The following is a 24,398-nucleotide window of genomic DNA, read 5'->3' as shown; positions in this document are numbered from 1 at the left end:
CTTGTGTTTTTCTTACAGTGTGGTGCACAAATCTGAACTAATTGGAACAACTGCTATGTAGGTCTTCTGTACATTACCTGTCATAACATGATGGTGTGGTGGGTTTTTTTTTTCCTTTGTTTGTTTGTTTTCTTCTTTTTTTCAACAGCATCATACAAACACTTAATAACCAGATATTTATTTTTCTGTTTTGACACTAACTTGTCTAGCCAAGTAGTCCATATTCTATCTGAAGACACTTGATTGATTCTTCCCCACTGGAGTTCTTTTGCACTTGTCAGTACTGAATTTCATCTTGATTTCAAGCCACTTCTCAAGATCATTTTGACTTCTAATCCTATCTTCACAACTGCTTGTGCTCCTCCCACTCTGGTTTCATCTGGAATTTTTACAAGTGTTCTCCCCTCTATCATTCTTGCTGTTAACAAAAATAATGAACAGAATTATTTCCCTAAACAAGGTCCCAGTGGGATTCCATCTGAGAGAGTTTTAAACAATTCTGCACACAACCTATGATGACTGCATCTGGATAGTGCTTCCCTGGTCTGCTTCTGTGGTCAAAATCTTTTTAAAATCAAGATAAATGCCATTTGTTGCATTCTGTTTACTGTCTGTAACCATCAGATAACTTTACTACAATGGGATCATGTCTTTGGAAGCACACTGAGTTTATAGGCACAGAATGAAGAATTCACTAGAGGAATATTGTTGAGTGAAGGACCAGACTGGGAGAAAACCCCCCCTCTTATTCAGCTAAAAAGTGCAGCAAAAAGAAGGGACATGCTTTAGCTATGGTTTGTTGTTCTTTTGCCCAGGTGGTTTTTTTTTTTCTTTCACTCTTGAGCTCTGACAACACAGGTCAGAAAATACCTCTGTTGGACCAAGTGTTTCACTGGTGTCATGGTGTCAACCCATGTCACTTTACAGTACACTTTACTTATTTGCATTTGTCTGGCTTTGCATTTCTTGTGTACTTCCCAAGACCCTTCAAGCAACCATTATTTGAAAGCTGCAGGCATAGATACTCTATTTTGCTGTCATTGGGCAAAAGGTCTTAAGGGTGATTTTAGGCTTGTTTTCAGAAAGCTAAACCAGCGTGTTAAGAAAAAGATTTCTTTGAGTTAAGTGTGTTTGTTTGGGCATAGAAGATTCATGCTGGATCTCTCTGCATACATTGTGTCTTTGTTCTGTTGCACAGAGTAAACACAGAGTGTTAACAAGCCAGATTGTCAAGAGATGAGCAAGATAAGCTTGTAGAGACATTTCTATGTTCAACTGACAGTGGAAGTTCCCGCGTGTGTACCCCGAGGATGGTCGGGCAGAGAGTACTGCTGTGACCTTGTTGTAAGCATACAATAGCTTCTTATACCTTGCAACAAACTTTGCAAGGCAGGTGAAGGTAAGCAATAGAAAGTGAACTCCAATACAAAAGGATTTCAGTAATTTCTCTGTAGCAAGTTTTCTTGATGGTAGCAGTTTCTCAGTGCTGCAAAGCCTGCGGTGTCCAGACTCTGCTAAAAGCTCCCTGTGGACTCTGAGCTACTTCCTTAAAGCATGTAAAATGCTGCCCTTTCTGCAGGCGTTTTATCCTGGCTGTGCCTGAAAGGTCACTAAAAGAGTCATACGACTGATACATTCCTGGCAGCAGTAACATGACATGAATAAAACAAAGCTCATTAGCTGAATTGCTACAGAGGTTTCTATCCTTAACCTCATCCATCAAACAAATTTTTGACCATTCTATTGTACATTCATCTTACGTGTCACTTTTATCAGAAGGGGCTCTTTTGTTGTGTTTTGCTTTAGTAAAAACACTCATGCATATACAAACAAATATGGAATCCCATTCCTTTGAAATATTGGGTGCTGAGACGGTTGTTTTCCTGGTTGGAGTTGAATAGCATAATAACAGTACTATTTATTTGTAAAATATGTTAAAAGAAATTCAGCCAGGGTGTTTTCTTCCTTTGCTGCAGTTAAGAGACTTGTGGGGTATATATCTGTGGTTACAATGTAACACAAACAGGACATATGGCTCAAAATCCGGATGTATTTTCTATTACTACGTACCCACAGGGATATGAAGTTTCAGCCTTTGCTCACAGTTACAGTCCCTACTGTCTCCATTGTACATCAGGACAGGATGAGAGGCATAAACAGGTTTCTCATTTTTAATTTCTAGAAGTTCGTGGTGTATAAAGGAACCATTAAACTGGGATACACAAAACCACCTCATTAGCATGGATGTACATATGGGAGAAGGGACTCTCTAGAAAACTAGCAGTGAGAAACAAACTGATAAAACCTATAGATGGACAAAGAGAAAGGAAGCACTGTGGAATAAAAACAATAGTATCTTCCTGTAGAAAGCAAAAGGAAAAATATTGAATATAAACCAGAACACTAGACACTATTCTCCTTAGGGAAATTTTAATCTGTAAGATATAAATACAGAAGCATAAAGATTCAGGTCCACAGCTATTATATATATATTTATAGCTTCAGTGACTTCATTAAAGCAATGATAATTTACATTAGCTTAGGATCTGACCCAACGAGTCATTTAGGATACATGTATATAGAAATGTGACTGATGCTATGGCTTTCCTTGGATTTTAGTAGGCATGAAAAATCAGTGCAGACTAGATACGAAAGGATATAGAGTTTACGAATGAGGATGGAGATGAGTGGCTTTATTTGCAAATAAAATGAAAGGGAAAGATAGGGAAACAGCCATGTACTTGGCCAACCTGTGACCTGCAGTATGGATGACTTCTTGACTGTTTTCAAACCCTCTCCTTACTTTGTTCCTTTGCTACTATTGTTTGTTTTGCTGGTTATCTCACCCCTACCCTTGTTGTATGAGGCTCTGCCTCTCACAGCAGTGAATGCGCTGCCAGCGCTCAACCCTGCCCTCACCACAGCATTTGCTTCCTGCCAGTGGCTCCTCTTTAAAAAGTGAAAATGTCTTTGGTAGTAGCTCTGTAATGAGGGTGACTTCTGTCAGGCTTGCGTCTGTGACTACCTCATTGGAACAGGCTCCCCAGGGAGGCAGTCACGGCCACAATCCTGACAGTGTTCAAGAGGAGACTGGACAATGCTCTCAGACACATGGTGTGACATGGTTTGAACTGTGGGGTTGCCATATGCAGGGACAGGAGTTGGACTCATGATCCTTGTGGGTGCCTTCCAACTCAGGACATTCTATGATTCCTCGTCTCCTCCTTCACTTTGTCCATCCCGCTGATGAAGCAGCTTGGCTCCTCCAGCTTTATTAGTTCTACCCCAGACACCCCCATCACCTCCTCATCCACTTCCCTCCTCCCATCTCCACTGGTTTCTCTCCACACCATCTCTCCCCTTTCTTGCATGAAAAACCTGATGAACTTTCCTGCTTTCTCCAATTTGCCAGCCCTCTTCACTCCTTTTACAGGTCATTTCCCCTTCTCTCTTACTATAGTCACAGGAATTTTGTCCCGTAAAATTTTTGTTTGTCCCAGTGACAGAGCTTTTGTCTTGATCTCTTTTTTTTTCCTTTGGTTGTTTTTGCATTTCCCTCCAAATACAAATACATGTAAATCCCTTTCATAAAAAAACAACCAACCAACCAACCAAAAAACCCCACCCTTATCCCTGCTTGTCCCACTTTGTCTCCTGATGGTTTCAAACACTTTCAAACACTTTACTCTGTTTCTGTAGAAGATTTTTGCTGATCTTATATTCTGTCCTTTGCACACAGCTGGGACCATAGTCAGATTACCTCTTCTTATGCAAATTTGGATACTGGTAACCTTGTGCACACAACCCTCTCTGTGGTCATCCAGCCACCTTTCACACTGCTCTCTTCTTCCTGAAGACTTTGCCTCACTGCTCTTTCCAGGTTCTCACCTTCCTCCTTTCATCATTCCTCTCCTCTCTTGCTGATTCTACCTCCAGCATGCTGCCAGAGTCCCATGAGCAGTAACATTTGCCTTTTACTTTACCTCCTGTAAATGGGGTAGTCACACTAACAAATGCAAATTCTGCTGTCGTCGGGTCTCTGAGGTGTCACAGAGTACCTGGGTTGTGCTCACTCTGCTCCTTCTACACAAACTAAAATCTCAGCTTCTCTCTGTGATATTTACCCATGGATAATTAAACATCAATTCCAGTTCAGCATGGCTAAAACCAGAACTCTTAGCTGCTCCTCTCTCACCTTCTCTGCTATACCTTATAGTGAATGATGGCACTCATATCCTCAAGGCTGCCTGTCACTTGAGGATGCAAGTTAGATGTCAACTTTGGTTTTGGTTGTGCATGATCTAATTTCTGAAGATTATTTTTGCATATTGAAGAGGAAGACACTTCTATCTGTTGACACAGCTATAACATTTACCCAGGGCTCTCAGTGTCAAACACCACAATTGTTCCTTTTATTTGAACTCACCAAATGTGTAGTTGAGACAAAAGCTGCAAGACTAATCTCTTTGGCTAGGTTACTCCTCTCCGCATTCTGCTACTGACTTCATCTTCCATATTACATCAAGTAGAAACTAAATCTTGTCACATTTAAAGGCTTTTGTAGAGACTTCACATCAGTCTCTTCTCCTCCTATTTCTAAATTATTAATTCTGCTCCCATGCTGCCAGCTTGATCTGCGTATTAGCAAAATTTCCAAGCTCTTTCTCTCTTTGTGAGAAACAAACAGTTCTCTCATTATTTTCTGTAAAACTCTTCTTTGTTCCTTTGGCAATAATTAGGTTGCCAATGTGCTTATATTCCTGTCTACCACAGTTAATAATATTTGCTCACAGTTTCTTTGTGATCACTTTCTGCCTGTACCCACCAGTTGCCTGTTGTCTAACACATAGATTGCAAGCTCCATGAAACAGGACTGGTGTTCATGTTTGTATAGTGCTTGGCATCATGGTAGTCCTTAAATGTATTCATGAACCTAAAGCACTAAAATAATAATTAAAAAAATTGCAATTACCCATGATACAGATGTTACCATTTAAAAAGTGCTAATGACCAGGGAAGTGTATATGCATGTGCACACGGATGCTTCTTGCATATGCATGTCATGACTGAACATTTTTCCCACATGGCATAGCAGAGAGAGAACATGTGGTGTACTTGTCCTGGCATGTGAGGTCTTAAACTTATCTACGCCGGCTCTGGAAGCCAAAGACTTGGTCCCCTGGACTCAGACCTGGGAGGTGCAGGGATTAAGCTTCACTGCCAGAGCAAGGTATGTGAGGCAAGAGAGAGCCATGCAAAAATGCTGGTATCTAAAAACCAGCCAACTCAGAAGAAATGCAGGGGAGTAAAATTAGGCTTGGTTTTAATAACTTTGGAAATGACATATGGGAAAAAACGTAAAAGAACATATGGGGACACCCTTGCTCCTGCAGCTTTGCCAGTATCCTGCTACCTGCCTTGCTGTCTGGTGAAGACACTTCCAAACACTTTAGTGCTGCTGCCTTTTTATGCTGTGAGCATGGCCTCGTGGCTGTTCCACAATATAGCACACAGGAGGAGGTTTGCTTGAATACAATCCCAATAACGTTTGTTTACAATGATAATCAAACTTTATTGGTCTTTGTGCTGAGTGCACAGTGATTTAGACTCGCAAAACAGGACAGAGCCAAGCCCCGGCAAAGCAAGGGGACAGAGGGCATCTGCCAATACTTGAGGCTGTGCCCTTCCTGCTGGCACAAGAGTGCTCAGAAACAGCATAAGGACTTGGATATTCACTCTGGTTCTTGCAGTGCAATGAACTGCATTTCTGCCAAACAGCCAGTAACTGCCTGTGTGTGCTCTTAGCTCACCCATTTGCAAGGCGAAACTAAAACCCCAAATTCTTAAACTGTAACCTCATGGCATTTCTGAGCCCTACAAGGTCCACAAGAGCAGCAAAGGGAAACCCCTACACAAATTTTGGTGGAGTTTCCCAGCTTAGATTTTGCCCCACTGTCACTATTTCCATGCTGTTTACTTTTATAATTGCCAAAATTTTTTTTTTTTTTTTTTTTTTTTTGCTTCTCAGGGGCTTTTTGTCCAGATTTTTCTGCTCTTATGTTTCTTGCTGGATAAGGGCTTGCAGCATCTTCTTGTGTCTCTGTTGCTGCTGATCTCTTGGCTAATTCTTTGATCAGCCCTTCTGAGATAAGACGTGGGACCGGGGAGATATGCAGGTTTGTCAAATCTGATAAGTACCACCTTGTGTCATCACCATTACAGAGGTACTGACAGGGATCTCAGCCTGATACTCGCTGTAATTACGACCAAGCAAGAATGCTGATGTTGCACTCAAAGTGAGCCCAGCTCGTGGTTGTACCCAGCAGAAAACACCAAGATGAATGATTCTGAGGGTTCAGAAATTGGAGAATCTAAAATGTATTTCAGACTCCCCAGTGGACCAGGGATCTGGTCGTCAGCAGAGCCTCAGGGCAGGAGGTGAGGAAGACTATGCCTCAGAACAAAGCCTCAGCAAGGCAGGGCTGGCCAGCAGCAGGAGCCATGGCAGGGAGGTGGGAACCAGAGTCATGGCTGGGCAGAAAGGAGCCAGAATGAAAGCAGCCAGAAGTAACCAAGCAAGGGCTGGGAGGCATGACCGAGGTTTCAGTAGCTGAAGGCAGAAACAGGGACCACGAATAGGGCAGGTGAGAACAAAAGCCAGAGACCAGGAAGGAATGGCTGGAGCATAGCTGCAGCAATGAGAAATACTGGCCTGAAATTTTCAGCACTGCCTTTTATATCTGATAAATGCAGCAAGCCACCTGTCAAGCTTATAAGCCTGGACATAGGGTTGCGGTCAGGTGCTGCCACTTGCCTCCTGCAAGGCTTTCCAAGGCTTGTTGAAGCTTGCAGTGGGGCTTGTCCAATGCTCAGGAGAGTGTCTGTAAAAGACCTCCACTCAGCTATGAGAACATTAGTAGTCTGGAGAATATATTATTTTCCTAAACTGAACAGACCTGGGCACTGGTGGATATTAACCATTTGCTTTCCAATTTTCATGTGTGAGTACTAAGCAAAAATTATAGTGCCGAAATAATTTTTGACTGACAAATAATTCTAAGAAATAAAGAAAATGTGGGGTAGGCTGAATTATCATAGAAGTTATCAAATGAATCATTAGGAAAAATTGTTCTTAGCTAGATGGTTGCTAGGGGCAAGCGATAAAGAGAGGAAAAAAGAAAAAAGGAGGAAAAAGAAAATGCCAGGGGCAGTGGCATCCAAATGTGACCACCACACTAATAAATTAGAATAAGAGTCATTAGTAGGTGCAACAAAGTGGAGAATTAAGGCCCAAATCTATGAAAGTTAACAATCCAATGCTAATGAAGACCTATCTAGATATGTAAAAGGAAAAGTAATAAGGAAAACTTTAACAGAAGGCGTGCTGATAAAAATAATTTAGTATAAAGCTATGTCTCAGACACATAGGAAATTGGAAGGAGCTCACGTTGACTATCTCAGCAGGGAAGACACTAAGAGGCTGTGGGCAGGTGTCCTTTTCAGGGCCACTGGAAATGGTTAATGAGTCTAATCCACCCACAGCACCTCATCGCCACTATTCTCTGAAACATGGCTGTCTTTCGGTCCAGACTGAGCCTGGCTGGCAAGGACCTGCTCTGTTACACCCGCTCATTTTGGCCGAGCCCCCAAGGAGGCAGCCAGACACCCTCAGAGGATGGGAAAGCGGGGTGAGGAAGGGTCTAGCAGCCCTGCATGGCTGTGCAAGCTGCCCTCTCTCCATCAGGGTGGAGGAGGAGATGCTCCCCTGGGCACAGCAAAGCTTGCCCTCTCCATTCAGTGCAAATAGCAATAAATAACTCACTTCAAAATGAAGTCTTTCACTGACATCAAAACCAAACATGACAGTCTGCCTGAAAACATTTTCCACACAATTTTCAGCTTGTGAAGAGTCTCAGATTTTGCCGATTTTTCCTGATTTCGAATATGGGTTTTGTTTATTTTTAAATGTCAAAACATTTCTATGGCCAGGAAAACCACGTGTTATTTAGCTGTGGCTTCAAATAATCTGTGGCTTTTGTTTTCAGAACCATCACTAGCTACTCTCTCATTTCTGCTACTGGTTTGGTACAATTGTGTGGGACATTGTTTCATGATCTGGACCTCTTTGTGTTCCTCTCCTGAAACAACTAATTAATGACAAACCAAGCAATATTTTCAAAATGTTTTGGTATGAAATGTATCTTTCTTTGTAAAAGAGATGTTAACTCTTCATTCCCTTTTCACATATGTGGATCTTTTCCAATACTTCTGCGTCTTGTCTTTCTTGAAAAGATGAAACATGGGTTGTGAATAGTTAAAAAAAAAAATGATGCAAGGTAAGTATGTTCCCCTGGCTGTTACAATGCATTGATTTTATTAAGTGGTATTCCATTGTGATAAGCTGCTGGAATGGAAATGTTACTTCCTTCAAGCTCTACATTATGTTATTTAGACATTTTTTAAACTTGACATTGACAAAACCCACAGGAGGTGGTGATAGATGCAAGGGGAGTGGCAGGGAAGACAGTGAGGGAGAAGAGAAATTATCATAGATGGAGCCAGCAACACCACCATTTTTCCCTGTGTGGCTTTATTTATATATTTGCCTCATACCACAGCCCTGTCTCCTAGGGATTCCTTGAACATCAACTTCATTAGTTACGAAGGCAGCAATCCATAACCAATTTTCTTTTCATGTCAAGCTTGTTCATGTATAAACCCAGCCCTTTTGTTGGAAACATTTGCAATTAATCCCACAAACAAAGAAAATGCAAATCGTACAGTTTACCCTAAGCAACCCTTCTGACTCAAGGCCCTGACCACCAACTATTATACACAAAAATGAATTGAAATTCCCACTTTGAATCTAACCTAATTTTCTAGTGATAATAGGCATGGATTCCCATAAGCATTCTATGCATCTAGATAGTAACGTCCTAATTTCCTTTCCTGGTAAATGTTTTAAATAAGATTTTAGTACCAAAGGAAATTAACCTTTAAATTAATTGTAATTATAATATGCCATCACTGATTTTGTCTTCAGACTAATTACTTGCTATTATTTAAACAAACTGCACCTCCTTTGAGCTTTAAGTTTGTTTCTCTCTCTGCAGTGCAGTGCCAAATGATCACAGACAAAGCTGTGTAATGTCTGCCAAGCCCTGTGACACCTTGGACCGCTCAGGTCCATTTGCGTCTCAGATGCAGCCAGTTTCAGTTGTCATATCTTCCCACCACAGGCTTTCCCCGCTGTGCTTCAGCCTGACACTCTGCAGCTCAGATGTTTTCAGCCTGTGCTTTCCGACCAGCCAGCATACCTTGTGGGACGCAGAGTACCTGTGAGAATGAGATGCTCAGCATTGGCCTTCTGCTCGGCAAAAGGTCCCCTTCAAGACAGGACTGGAAATAATGACACAGGATCCAGCTGTTGATATGTGCAAAAGACTGATGCTGTACAGGCATCTCAGGGAATTTCCTAAATGTTCCTGGTGGCACTGCGACTCTCTAAGACAGCTGTTTTTAGGATCACAAACAGTACCATGGGATTTCAAAGGCTTCTCTTTCTCCACGTTTCCATCAGCATCCTGACAGTCGAAGGCATCCTGTTTCCCTCTCTTTGGTTTACTTAGCTCACATAGCAGTCACCACAATAAATGAAACAAGTAAATGGAAAAAGCTTCTAATTTAGCCACAGGCTGTAAATTGGAGAATGCAGCTGAGCAAAAACAAGCTGTAGCTTCAGCTTTTGTAGCCTGTTCATTGAATTCTCATTTATGAATAACCTGTTCAACAGTTGGAGAACAGTTGTATTTTAAATACTAGTTTGTATTTGTTCCTACACTTATTTGCTGCTATGTTGCCTCTGCAGACTGCCTAGGCTGTCCTTAGCATTAACCAAACAAGTCAGACCAGCAATTCGCCCTGTTGTGAAAGAGGTGTCCACCACTGATAAGGCAAATTCCTCTTTGGAGCTACATCTCTGCCTCCACTGACTGTGGTGGAAATCTCGATTGTTAGTTTAAACTGCAGGCCTAACTACATATGGCTGTAGGTATGTGATATGAATACCATCCTTGGCTTCTGGTGGCATTAGTGAGGGGCCCAAAAATGCAAATGTGTTTCTCCTCATGATACCGCTGTTCCTTTATGACAGGTTCCACTTCTGTTATTTCAAAGATGTAAAGGGTTTAAAGATGCGGAAATCACCTCCCACCTACCAAAAAAACTATCACAAGTTCTGTAATATTCCCACATAGCCTAAGGAAGGCAGTTGATGACAGTCCATAAAACCTGTGGTAGCATGGAAAAGATGAGGGTGGAAAAGGTGAAGATGGGATGATCGCTGCTTCCCAAAGAAAGACACAGAACAGATTACACAAATACTAGGTGCAAAACTAGCAAAATATATAGTTGAGGTGCTGGAACTCCTTCTCTTGGGAGGCTATGTTTGGCAAAAATATTCTTAGTTCAAATACAGGAGTACACTTTCAGGAAGAAAATATCATTGTGGGCAATGAAATACGAAACCAATTCTGGCTAAGGAAGGCCCTGAACTGCAAATTACTGTCAGGATTTCTGAGGAATCACAAACTTGCTGTGTTCTTATATGTCTATATGGCAAATAGATACGGATCAGATGTTCTGATATAGTATATTGGGCTAAATAGACCTGGTATCTCTTCTCTTGTGTTACGTTACACAAGTGTTGCAGATAACGCTGCTGTGTTGGTAGGCCTGCAGCTTACACTGCAACTGTGCTGTCACCTTTCAGCTGGCGAGGGTAAGAGACCTACCAGGCTACCCGGGACAACAACCTCCAGAGATGCATTCAAGCCCAGCCTTGATGCAGAAAGATGGTTGCTGTCATCTTCAGCCATTTCCCTCAGCCTTAGTTTGTGCTTCCTTCCTATCTTTCTCCTATCCTGGTAGGCTCAGAATTTACAGCTGTGTTCACCAGAAGATGGGAAGGGAAATAAAGAAGCAGAAATAATAGCTGAACGTTTGCTACCAGTTTCTCTTTGTCTTTGTTTTAGAGATTTTGAAGCAGGGATGGAAACCGATGTATTATTTCTCTGTAGTGTCTCACTAAGCAGATTGTGGAAAGCATTTGGCACAGAAATAAAGTAATACCTGAACATATTCTGGACTTCAATACTGCCTTTCATCCCAGAAGCTCAAAGTTATGAAGCAACACGCCTGTGAGCTTGTCCCTGTCATTATTTTCCATTTTAAATACAGGAAACAGAAGTATGGAGAGGTTAAATAACCTGCCCAGAGGTGGAAGGCAGCCTGTAACAGAGCTAAAAATAAAAGGATTTTCTAGCTCTCCCATATGTTTGTCAAAATTTCACCTCTCTCACAAGTAATGAATTTAATATTTTCTTTTAAAATAAAATCTTTGTCATCACCTTTGTACGTCCCAGGTCAAGCCTAGGATCCCAGAGCGGATTGTTGTTTGGCACAGAGTTTATTGGCACAGAATTGCTATGCCATATTGCTCACCAGCAGATATCCCCTATCTCGGGTATCGTCTTCCTGAATGTTTCCAGTAATTCAAATAGAATCTTGAATCCAAGCTTTTATGTGGGGTGTGAAATAATTTTAAAGCATTATCTAGAGCTTTACTTCTGTGCCAGACATCCCAAAAGCTGGGCTCAAGGGAACATGCAGCAAAAATCTATTTAATGGAGCTGCAATTTCTTTTGCTTTGCAGTTTACCTGGAAACAATGCCAAGATAAAAGAAGATAGTGTATGTGCAAGTTGGATCCCTGCTCGTGTGAGATAGTGCAAAGGTTGTACCTCATGGTACTCAGGCAACAGTCAGACAGCCCATATTTATACTCTCATTGCCTTGGCATTATGTTATGGTAGGTAAATGTTGTTTCTTCCTTGTCTGGGTCTGCAATGGAGCTGTCTGGATTAGGATTTCACTGTGGGACACGGAATGAATTGGTGATTTTCTCTAGGCTGGGGTTCGTTCCCAGCCAAAGCTGTACCCCTAATAACAAGCCAATTCCCTTTCCCTCAACAGAACCTGTAAGACACGCAGAATTCCCACTTCATTACCCCAGGTTTCTTTTTTAATTGCTTACAGACAGAAAGCCCCAGGAGGATGTTGCTTTATTGCATACATTGCAGGGTTTTCCACAAAATATCTGTATATTTAATAACATTTTCAAAAATACATTGAATTTTCTTTTAGTAAGGCAGTAACAGCTTATAGCAGGGAGCCAAATTGCTAGAGAGGAAATGCACATTAAACGAACATTTCAATGTTATTAAAAATAATGTGGAGGATTTGAAAATGCAGGCCTAATATGATTTTGGAAAACAAATGAGGAGCTCCAATAAGTTACAGCCGTTGCATGCCTCCAAGTAATGATCGTTGCTGACATTTTCATGCTTTATTTTTAATTGCTGCAGCTAATAATGCTAATGAGGTAAGAATGACAATGGCTTAGGCATACCAGTGGCAATAGCAAAGAGAAGAGCATTGAGGCTGCAGCAGCGCTTGCTGGGAACCCGTCCCGCCTTGTCTTTCCCAGATGGAGACCTGAGGCACTTGAAATCTCAGAGTTCCTCCTCCCTACACAGCCACAGGGGACAGGATGCAGAAGGGACCTTTGGGAGTGACAAAGCACCTACAAGAGAAGCCATCCTTGTCTGACCCTTGGAGGTGGGTGTTGCCATTGGGCTCTGGTGCACACAGCATTAGAGTGCTGCTTGGGACAGCACCAGGAGGGAAAGCAGCTTCCTCTTTAATCTGTGATGCAGAATTAACCCAAAGCAGATTGTTCTCATGAAAGGTAGTGTAGATTTGTGCTTTGATTTAGGGGGCCTGCTGCTGGATTTATTTGGTGTGTGAGTAATTAAAATCTCTAGACTTGCTGATTTAGCCATAGTTATGACCCTGATTTGATCACTGTATTGTTCCATTCTTAATCCTTTAGTGAGGTTAGAGCAGGTTAATCTTAGTGAAATGTTTGCTTAATTCTACCCTTGCTCATTTGTTCTCTTAATAAAATCTGCATAAAGAATGGAGAAATAGTAATTCTTTCAGCTTGTTCCAATTACTCTGAGAGCAAAACTAATTCAGCTGAAGCAGCTTAAGAGCAACTTGATTGTATTTCTACAGTTGAGGCTCTGTGCCAAGAGAAGATGAGGCACCTTGTCTGCTCCGGAGCAGTGTCATTATATTCCTCTGGCTAAAATCTGGACCATGCCCATGTTTGGCTCTTGGATCTTGCATGACTTTTTCTCCAGTCTCATGCCTTGTTGCCCACTCCTGCCAGGCTCAGTGTTTCTGCCTCTTCTGCTCCTCTTCTGGGCTGCTGTTTCTCCCATGGCCCATTAGCAAAGCAGATTGAGTGCACAGGTGTTCACCACGTCCATTGTGAGATGCAAAGGCTTCTTCTGTTGGGTTTGTCACATCAGACAGGACTAAATGTTCCTTTGGTGTGACCCAGTACAGTTATCTTTATGGTCCTCTGTGACTGGCAGTCATGAGTGGTCCTGAAAACATGAGAACTAGATTTCTCCTGTGATGTCTGTGAATATATGGGTAATGGATAATAAGACAGCAGTGTCCCTCTGTTGTGCTTCACAGATCACTTCAGAAGCTGGGAAAGCAGGGTAGTGGTATGGGAGAGCTGCTTTGTGGTGACTGGTTTTACCAGAGGATCTTTCACAGCTAACACCTCAATAGCACATGAGGGAACACCAGCTGCCAAACTGTGTGCAAGCACAAACCCATCCTAACCCCTGACCGGGTATGGATGTTAGGCAGGGATTGGTGGGCAGCAGAGTAAGGCTTTTTTCTGCTATGCTAGGTGTCCTGCAAGTCTGGAGGAGGGAGTACACTGCAGACAGGAGGGGTGTCTTCATCCCTCTGTGCCACAGAGCTTCCTCCATAGCAGCATGCAGGGATGAGGAACTGAAAAAGCAGAGAAGGAGACTATGGGAAAATAAACACAGCTAGCACATCTGGAGTGACCTCAAGAACAAAGACTTGAATATACAGAAACATCTAGTAGTGGCTCTGGGACATATTCCACTTTTCCTGAAAGCTTTTCTCCTTCACACTCCCTTAATCATCTGCATGAGATGACACCATCTGTGAAGGTACTGAGGAAGCTATGCTGAGGCATCTTCCTCTGGAGGATAAGTGCTGAATAACATGACATCCGTAAGGATACACTACTCCTCAGAAGAGCATGAGAGATGGATGTGTTGTCAAAAGGGAGGGAAAAGGCAAGAAAACATATCTAAATGGAAATAAAAGAATCTAAACTTTAACCCGAGCAGGGGTATCTGTAAGGACTGTAGCCCTTGGCTGTCACAGCGAGTTCTTGGTACACGTCACAGTGGACGTTTGAGCAGAGAGAGAACTAGAATCATTCTTACTCTCTGCTAAATTAAGCCTCTCAGTAGAAATTAAAGCCGCTTTAATCTTACGATACCTTGAGGGGTCAAATCTGACCTGAGCATTGGGGTGCTCAGCGTTGGGATGGTTCAGCCTTTTTTTTTTTTTCCCCAGCCACGTTTCCAGACCTCACCAGAGGGGGAGCTGTGGCTCCTGAGCTTGCACTGGCTTCGTTGTGCTGGGCGGAGATTTGCTCCTGTACCTCCGAGAGATGCTCACAGATGGGTAAAGTGGATCTTTGGCTGGAAAAGCAGGACTGGCTGAGGTGTACTAGCAAAGTAATAAAAGCCTCAAAATAGGCAAGACAATAGCAAGAAAAGATTCAAGGAAGCATGACGATCTGTGGCTTCTGAACAACAGGGAACTCCCACCGCAGTGAGCAGAAAACAACACCATATTGGCTGCGGTGCTTTGTTTCCAGGAATGCTACTTTGCAGACCACAGGAGAAATCTCTCAAACATGCCCCAGCTTGAGTGCTTGTTTGGCGAGCCAAGTCGCAAGTCCCTTCCTCACTTCTTACTTATATCGTGCCCCAAAGCATTACAGAAGAATGAAGAAAAGATTTAAGCCCTCAGAAGAGAGGGCAGAATGATATGAACCACAATTTCATTTGAGGAGCAAGGAATCACTCTCCTCCTGCTCTTTGGATAGTGAATGCGCTTAACAGGAGGAGAACACACATATGACTGTGTCCTTCCCTAAAAAGACAAGACCTATATTTGACATACTCCTGCTCCACACGCCTGTCTCAAACTATTTTTGCTCTTATGCCTTCCTTGCCTCCACAGAAACAGAAAGACAACTGAAACAAGTGTAGTCAGAAAGACCTCCCAAGTCTGGTTTGATTTCGACACTAAATCTCCCCTTGACATCTCACAGTGGCACTGTATTGCCAATAGATTATGGGGTTGCAGCTATTTTCTATGCAGGAGAACACACAAAGGAACCCCCACCAGCCCTAGCGGTGCTCTCGATCAAATAAAACCCCTTTAGCTTCCTGTTGCAGCGCTCTCTCTAGATTCATGTATATTTTATCAAAGTTACATGTAGTTCTGATACTTGTTTCTAAAGTGCTTTAGTATGAATCCCAAGATGCACTGAAATGCGGCAGTGGCCCTTTTTATAAAAATTGAGGTTAGAGAAAAAATGAAATGGCTTGGCTCCGTAGCATGTAATAAGAGCAAATTCTGCTCAACAGGCTTCTATTGATATAAATAAGCAGAAGAAACACAAACATACATCTATATGAAATCATTTCACTCCTTGTAAAAGTACCTTGGGAGCAGCAGGAACAAAGAGGAGCTCCGCAGTTTCACCTCTCATAAATGAAGGTCCTGCAATGATCTAAAGCTATTTTTTTGCCAGAAGTGCCTTTATGAGCCAACAGACAAGTCAACAGAGAAGAGCTATACCCTCAGTGGTAACCAATTACTGTGAAGATAGTTAAAAACAATCTGGAATAAGAAACAAAACAAAACAAAACAAAAGTGCTTGTATTTGCCAGTTGGTATTTTTGCCTTTTTTTTTTTTTTTTTTAATTTCATGTCTTAAGCTAAGCTCTGAGGAAAAAAGAATGCAATGATCTTTTCAGAAGAAAGGAGTATGTATTTTTAAAAATGCATTTCATGACCCCTTTGTCTTTCAGGCATTTGCAAATTTTAGATCAAGAAGGATGGACAGAAAGCATGTTCTGGCTACAGTATAATAAGGCCTTTAGGTTGAAATCAGCAAGAGCCAGCATACTGGAGGGGTGATTAAAAAAAAAAAAAAAAAAAAGAATTCATTTTGGATGTAATAAAGCTTTAGTACTTACAGCTGTCCTCTTCTTCAGTAATACATTTCACAACATAACAGGCATAGATGAAGCCCGCCAGCTGAAACAAAATGTAATAGTGTTAGATGTAAAGCAAATGCAATAGAAAAACAAGAGTTCATTTCAGAAAGGCAACAACAAAAACAGAAATAAAAAATTTACCAGACTCTATTTGGTGAGGTAACGATAATTCTTCACAACAGTTTGGTAATTTCAATTGGAAATAGTCAGAGGAATTTTACATCTTTCTTGAAAAACACATCCTTTAATAAAATTTCCAAAAAATAATCAAAAATTTTCTGTGTCCAAATTGCCTTCTTTTTAATTATTGAAAACCAGAAAAACAAATGGGTCATTGGATGGATGGACTTTTAGGCACTGAAAATGTAAATATTTCTATTAAAATCAGATTTGTTGTCCGACAAAACCCACCTTCTAGCAGAACTGGTTTTTAGCAGAACCTTGCCAGCTAAACTCAGGACAAATTCAGTGCATTTGTAAACCAGCTTTAAAGTGATATTTTATCACTTGAAATTAGGGCTATGGATTAGTGGGGCTTGTTCCTGTATCTGCAATAACCCCCGAGCCTCAAGACACATCTAGCACTTTTGATAGGTCTGGATGTGTTTACATCAGTGTCTCATGCTGCAGCTGGCAAATTTGTATCTCGTTCCCTTCATTCCTCTCCTCAGAGCATGCCTAGAAGTGAACTGTAAACAGAAGCAACAGGATTTAAAGAAAATGAAAATCTGGATTGGTTCTCCAGTACCATGGCAGATTGCTTATCTTACACTCTCCCCTGAAAAAATGAAAAAAGGGAACAAACGGCCAACATCACACGTGGCATGGGCTGAGTATCATGTGAGTCCTCTGCTAGCCTCTCCACCACGTTGTCATCTCTGAGAAGTTACACCAGAAGCAACAGAAGAAATGCTGGAGCAGCAGCATGTGTCGCGTGTTGCATGCTTTACACAGCTTCCCTTACATGTAGGTCTGGAGAGTTTTCTCTATGGATTGCCAACAAGCTGGTTTTTATCCTTTAGCTCATCACTGAAGTTGGCACGGTAGGATGTCAAAAGAATTCAGGTTGTTTGATCTCTTTGTAGTGGAAAGTGAGCTATGCTGTCAAAATGTGTTATTCTGTACAGGTCACCCCACAGAGATATTTTCATGAGCTGCAAACCCAACTGCAGACTTTGGGAATTAGTTCCCTGAAGCCTAAAGGCTTCAGCCAGGACTGAGCTCTCTGTGCATGGTGCAAACCCCATGATCTCTGGCTGGAGGGGATGATGGTCTTAATTTCAGTCAAAGTAATCAGTGGGTCAGACATTAAAAAGGGTGATATCTGGGAGATGACCATGTATTGTTATGAATGCTGTTACTGCAGATTTTTTTCTTTTTTTCATGAATCCCAGGCACACCTACAGTCACTGAAGTATTCTGGATTCTTAGAGCTCTTAAAATTACTCGTATACATGAAATACAAACAAATCCATTCTGTTCCCTAGTGGCTTCGTACTCGAGGCAGTGACCATGCCTAATTTGCTTCAGCTCTTACACAGGTCTTCTTGGTATTTCTGACAGTTTCCTATGAAGAAAGCTATCCATATCTACAAATGCTGTCTTCTAACGTCTGTATGAGTGAGAGACGGCTAAAGGAAAAAAAAAGAAAAAAAGGCCAGCCCCAAGACTTTTCTTAAAAGATCAAGAATTGGTTTGGAGATCACACTGCATCCAGCATGGATATTGTCTGCTAACAGCTTAAGTTCCTGTTGGGAGCCCAGAAGCTGCATTACAACAGAACTAAATCATTAATTTTGTCATTTATTATAAATCTGCCTCATAGTGCTGCTGGGAAGATTTTACACCTGGGAAGGATGAAATATTCACCACTGGACACAAAGAACACACTGTACCAAGAACAGTGGCATTCAGCTAATATCAGCACTTCATCTCTGTTGTATTGGATCACTCTTTCCTTTGGTTTCTTGGCTTCCAGACAGAGGGCTAATTTGCTCCACTGACCTATGCCCTGCATAACCCCATTGACTTCAATGACATTACATGACGTTTAACTCAGCAACAAATTAGGCCCAGAAATGTTGTCCATTAATGACTCCACTCTTGGATGTGAACCCTGGCTTAAGAGTTTCTCTGTTCTCTTTTTACAGACCATTAGATCCAAGATAGCTGAATAGTTGCATCTCTAGTGGGAGATCACAATAGTAAAGCTTTTCTTGCGATACAATTCAATACTTTAGTACTTGCTAAAACACCCCAAGTTCGCATGTTATCAACTAAACTTCTCTCACAAAACACAGCAAACAAAATGTTTCACAAACTGTGCTTACAACTGATCTTTTAATTGTATTCAGTCACATCATTTAAATGTCTAGGGAACTCCTTTGATATATAAGTAAATCCTACAGCATTTCATCAGATGAGCTTGCTGATTAAAAGAGTGCCTTAAAGCTAGAAATTGTTCTGTTCTAAATACAAATGGAAGTTTGTTTCCCATGAGATAATCAGAGTTCATAAAATAAACCTCCCCTTCTCCCACATTTATCCAACTCTTTCCTTGGTACACACAATAATTTTGTTTTAATTTGAACATCACATTTGTTTTTTAGTTTTTATCTTTTTTAACCAAGCAATTTATTAGTTCTGCTCCAGTGGCAGGCATTCAAGATTTATCTTCTAATTGCATCAGCAGTGGAGGGCATTCACTGAGAGCTGAGGTTCAGAATGGAAAGTATCAGTGTTCATTTTGAGGATGCTAAATGGCCTTAGCTCATGGTGACTACAGAGACCTCTGGGCTGGTGTCCAGGAACATGCTTCCTCCTTGGTGGGCTCAGACTTCCTGTAGGAAGGGTACAGCTCATCCATGCATGTAGCAGAGATTTCTTGAGGACCAGTCAACTAAAATTGCTAATGAATTTCCACATGAATGAAGGGCTTTCACAAAATTTACCACCTTCGTTACAGTGCAAGGTATGTTTCTTTGACCATGTTTCTCTAAGAAAAACACATTGCAATGTACCTAAGGAGAGAAAAAAAAAATCCAAACAAAATGCTCCACAGAACACACTTCTCCTCCTGGAGAAGAAGATGAGAGGAAAAAAAAAAAACAAAACAACAAAGCAAACCCAAATCATAAAGGTTAGTCACACCACTTAATATAATCCTGGGAAGCCCTCAAACACAGCAGTGCTGAGTGCCGTATGAGACTTCCACAGAGTCCTTCTGATTCAGTATCTCAGGAAGATTTTTGTCTTATGTGAAAAGGAAGGGGATGAGTCCTCAGAGGTAAAGAAGAGAAGGAGCCAGACCATGTCAGAAAATCAATTTAAAACTAGGAAAGCAAACTTGAAAATTCTTGTTGCTTTGGATACTTTTTTTTTGTTCCCTTAATGTTTATTAACCGAGCTTTCTTTTACAAACTATGTAGCAATAAAAAGGAATAGGTGCAACAAACAGAAGATTGGATCTGAATCCCAGAGCCATCCAGATTAGGTGTCAACATCTGTCCTGTTCACATTTTAATGCTGTAGTATGGGCCTCCAGAGGAGAAGGAACCATTAACAACACTCCTGCTCATTTATATATACAGTGATTAGTGCATGCATGTTTTTATGAACCTCATTTTCTGCAGCTTGAAAAAATCTGCTCTTTACAACTTTTCCTGATATGTCCATATGAGAGTATAAATGAACTCTGCTCTTTCTAAAAGTGACTCATTGCCCATCTCTGCACCAGGTCCCTGGGTGTTACTTTGATGGCATCTGGTGACCATTTTTACATACAATGATCTCAAACACTTTTTATTCTTGATAAAACCATAATTCCTTCTGCCAAGTAAAAAACGAAGACAAACAAAAGCTTAAAATAGATCAGCAATATAACAGCACTACTGAAGGTTTGGCAGTGAGATTAATTATGGAATCAAGTTAATGCGTCTTATTGCTTTATTATAGCCATATAAGGCAAACAAAAAAGTTGACAGGATATTCCCTACCCAAGTCAGTGGTATCCTGTGACACTGCTAGAGACTCTTAGCAGATCCTGTGTTTTCTGTGAGGGTCCTTTCAGACTTGCTCAAAATGTGAAGTACTGTGATCAAACTTAATCACAATCAGTATTGATCAAAATTCTGTCTCTCTATTTTTTCTCACTTCTTTAATTGAGATTAATGTTTTCTTACACTGCAAATAGCATCAGGCTTGGGAAAAAGGCTATTATATGAAAACCCATAATTCTTGGTCAAGGCCACCACCTTTTCCTCTTTTAAAGCAATATCTATATAGATAATTATTAGGAGTAATCTTTATTAAGCTGGACACCTGAAACAAAAGAATGACAGCAAGGAAGAAACAAAAAATAAAAGTGGGTAAGATCCTAGTGGGATAGGATCATGAGGAGAATGCCTAAGATGAAGATGAATGAGTTAAGGGTTATGGAAATAGTATATGGTATTGGTTTCACAGAATGAACATGTTTTATTCTGTAACCGGTTTTTGTCAGGAGAAATGGACTTTAGACTTAAAAACCCACAAACCCATTGTGTTTTCTTATGAAAAGATGGTACAATATCTTCTGAAACAGCTGAGGCTTGTGTATTTACTTTTCATTATTAGGTTTTTGCAGGATTCTACAAACACTGTGGTCTTAAGACCTTAGCAAAAAAAGTGCTAGTTCAAACAATAATAATACAGAATTACAAGGAGGTTAATTTTGGCCCTGGGAACTTTATATTGCAAAGTTGTGATGTTACATGTCTACCTATCTGATATATGTAACATATGGATATGATATAGAGATATGTATATACATGATGAGCAACTGAAGAACTGGAGAATTACTATCTAGAAAACTTCCAGTGTGTTGATTCTGAGAAAAATCACACTCCTCATTTAGCAGAAAAGGTGAGACATAGACCTTTCTCTCATTATCTGTAGAACTGTCAGTGTCATGGGGGTTATAAAGCTGCCCCCTGCAAAAATCTTTTCAAGCATGATTTCACTACCTGCAGCAGTGCCACATGGGCAAGGAAATATCATTGCCAGAGTTTAATATAGAACTCAAACTATGTTCCATAGAAACTGCTCTGTTGAGGTGCGCTTTTATTTGTGCCTACATTTAACATTATGAGAACTCTGTCATTCCTCCAAGTTTAACTATCTTTCATCATAAAAGGAGCATTGAAAAACTATTGATATCAGGCCAGATTCCTGATGGGGAATGTAGATTGTGTGGCCTTGCAGTCATTCCTTTACAGAATTAACTGTCTCTGTGCTGGAAAGAATAATTCATTAGTATGGCCAGGTAGCTTTATTTTGTGAAATAAAATAATTGTTAAAAAAAGACAACATTAAATTACCATGTCCACAATAATATCTAGTGGGCAATCATGAGATTTAAAACCGTACCAAACCAAACCCATAATTTCCTAGCCTAGGTAGCTGTCAAATTCTTTTTCTTTCTATTCTTAAGCTGAAAATTGCCCCAGAGGCTTTATTTTTTTTTTTTTCCAGCAGACACAGTAAAAACATGAATCATAAATACAGATAAATCTAGACACATTGGAAAATAGAAGTGTGATGAAAATTGCATTTATTTCAACCAGTGCATCATAACCTTTTTTATATCAACTGTTCAGAAGCCGCTTAGCATAAAGTCTTTCTTATTTCTCAGTGGACTTTTCAATTTTCTGGAGATTTTATTTTTGAAAAAGCACTGGAAGATCACCACGAAGACCAGCTAGAATGTATTCCTTTGGTATGCTGCCGGGCACTAGAGAGTCTTGTTCAGGGCAGCTGTGCCCTTAGCGTCTTCCCCGGCAAGCTTTTTCACCTGATGAATTGAAGAGACCACAGGGCACTGAAAATCACAGCACTGTGGCTTGTCAGATAAGAGCTGTGCAAACCTTTAACAAAGGTAGAAAGCCAGAGATACTTACCTGTTTTGAAGCTGTATTACAGACACTCAGCTTGACCCAAATTTCCTGAAAGTTTAGTGAGACTTTTCTGCAAATCTGACCTAAAACTTTCTACAAATCTTCCCTCTTCCTAGGTATTTCAGTGTGACTGATGCTTTTGATAACCACATGATAATTGGCACTTTTCCATGATTTAATCTCACAGCTAAAGAGTAAGATGTCCATTTTCCTCTCCAGACATCAAAGAAAACTCAAAATACAGGGGCTACCAGCTTGTATGATATGGAAGCAGAGATCTCTTACTGATGACCTCTGTGTGAACTGAACTGTGTAGCATCTTGTAGATTCAGGATTGGTGTTGGACTTTGCATTCCTGCCCCCACAGGCAAAATGCCCCAGCTGAGACTCTGCTGGATTCCCTTGGGAAGCTGACGCAGGCATGTCTCAAGGGGCAGAAGGGAGGCCACAGCAGGATAACCTGCGTTGATCCCAGATCACAGGTCAGAGCAACAATAGGGCTGGGAAGCCAGGGGGAAATTCTCCAGCAGCTGCATTCAGCAGGGACTGGGCGTAGCTCAAGTGCGCATCACTCAGTGCAGGCTGAAGGCATTAATGTTGAAAAAATACCTTGTTATAATAAAAACTAGCTAACTTCTAATTTTTGCTTTTGCACTTTTTTTCGAATTGTCTTTGCTTTATATTTTCTCACTTGATTAGTGTTAAAGGATATATTTGGTTACATACTTCTGTTAATTCCATCAAGCTGAGGCTACGGGAAGTCCTGAAAATTGAAAAGTCTATTGCTCTGTTTCCTCTCATGGTGTAGCTCTGAAAGCCAACTTGTATTGTTAGAACAGAGCTCTGGTTTTACAGGGGTCAACAGTGTGCAGTGACTGCTGTTCACATCAAAGGGATTTAGCCATTAGAGCCATGTAGATAGGGAAAAATCACCCCATTTATTTTTAAAAGAAAACCAGCTGCCTCTATCCAGTCAGCAACAGCAAAACAACAAAGCAAAGAACAAAGCTGAAACAACAACAACAATGACAAAAAGGCTTTAATATATGTATCATTCTGGTCATTCTGTTAATAGTAGGAATGGATTATTAAAGCAAAAGTGTATATGTGTCTGTATGTGGGCTTTGCTCCGAAGGTTTTATAACAAGAAAACTTTTATGGAAAAAAATTTGGACCTTTTTCCCCTCTTCTGGGAATGCTTTGGAGAGGTTTAATCATCTGGCTTTGGTATGTGACTGCCTTTGGCAGTAGTAGCTTTTCTTATCATTATGTCTGACTCTGTGTCACCTTTTGCAGACAGCCATGGGATTAGGATAAGAAAAATTGGTTCTTTATGCTGCAGACCTCACAAAGCCACAGACTGCTCACAACCCACCAAATGAATGCATAGCATTTTAAATTGAACTGCATCTAATGAAACAGTTGATTATCAATGCTACTCACTCTTTTGAGGGACAATAGGAAAAAATATGCATATTTGAAGTTTGTGCAGATTGTAGAGGGGGAAATATTTTGATGCTACAAGAGAAGTCTGAATGTCTGATAAACAAACACATATGAGTGCTTCTGTTCAGTGAAAACCCATCCTGTCATGTTGAGGCACCCATATGGCAAGTGAACCTCGATGATGTGAGTGTGAACACCAGGACCTCGGATCTGGGAAACAGAAGCATTCAGTGGAGAGTGAGTAGAGGATGAGAAAGGCAGTAATATGTTGTTGTGTCTGCCAGTTTCTCAGGATTGTGGTCAACCATGAAAACCGTAGAGTAAAAGTTCAGAAGGGAAGCACAGGTAATTTGCCCTTCTCCAACATTACGTGCTAGATTAAGTTAGAGAAATGCTGTCACATAAATAGCAAGAGCCAAACCATTTTATCAGAGGTGAGACTTTCCAGTAACAACTAAACCTTTCTCTGTGATGCTATTTATTTTCCCTGTGATGAACTGCTGTTTATTTGAATGCTCTGATGGTGGTCGCAAGATCAGGAAGTTTCATGGTACATGACAGCTTAGGTACTCCACTGGCTTCATGGTGGTGGTCATGGTGTAATAGCCTAATAATGCTCTGATCAAAATGCTCCTATGATGGCTGATGATGGTTATGTTGACAAGGCAGTTTGATGTATGGTATGCAAAGTGCATAGCCCAGCTGAAGCAGCTTTTCAGCAACCTGAATAGTCAAGTTCATTACTTTAACTTATAAGATAT

The 24,398-nt window shown here is 40.9% G+C and overlaps 1 protein-coding gene across 1 annotated transcript in view; it reads right to left on the bottom strand.

The window, feature by feature from the left end:
- The window catches only part of NKAIN2 (sodium/potassium transporting ATPase interacting 2), a 539,262-nt gene that overhangs the window by 5,678 nt on the left and 509,186 nt on the right, over nt 1-24,398 (bottom strand). Inside the window, exon 5 of the mRNA XM_065631942.1 lies at nt 16,238-16,298. Within this exon, the coding sequence (XP_065488014.1) occupies nt 16,238-16,298 (61 nt within the window). The remainder of the gene's footprint in view (nt 1-16,237; nt 16,299-24,398) is intronic.

The sequence above is a fragment of the Caloenas nicobarica genome, chromosome 3 (assembly GCF_036013445.1).
Source record: "Caloenas nicobarica isolate bCalNic1 chromosome 3, bCalNic1.hap1, whole genome shotgun sequence".
Lineage (NCBI taxonomy): Eukaryota > Metazoa > Chordata > Aves > Columbiformes > Columbidae > Caloenas > Caloenas nicobarica.
This window is presented reverse-complemented; position numbering and strand designations above follow the sequence as displayed.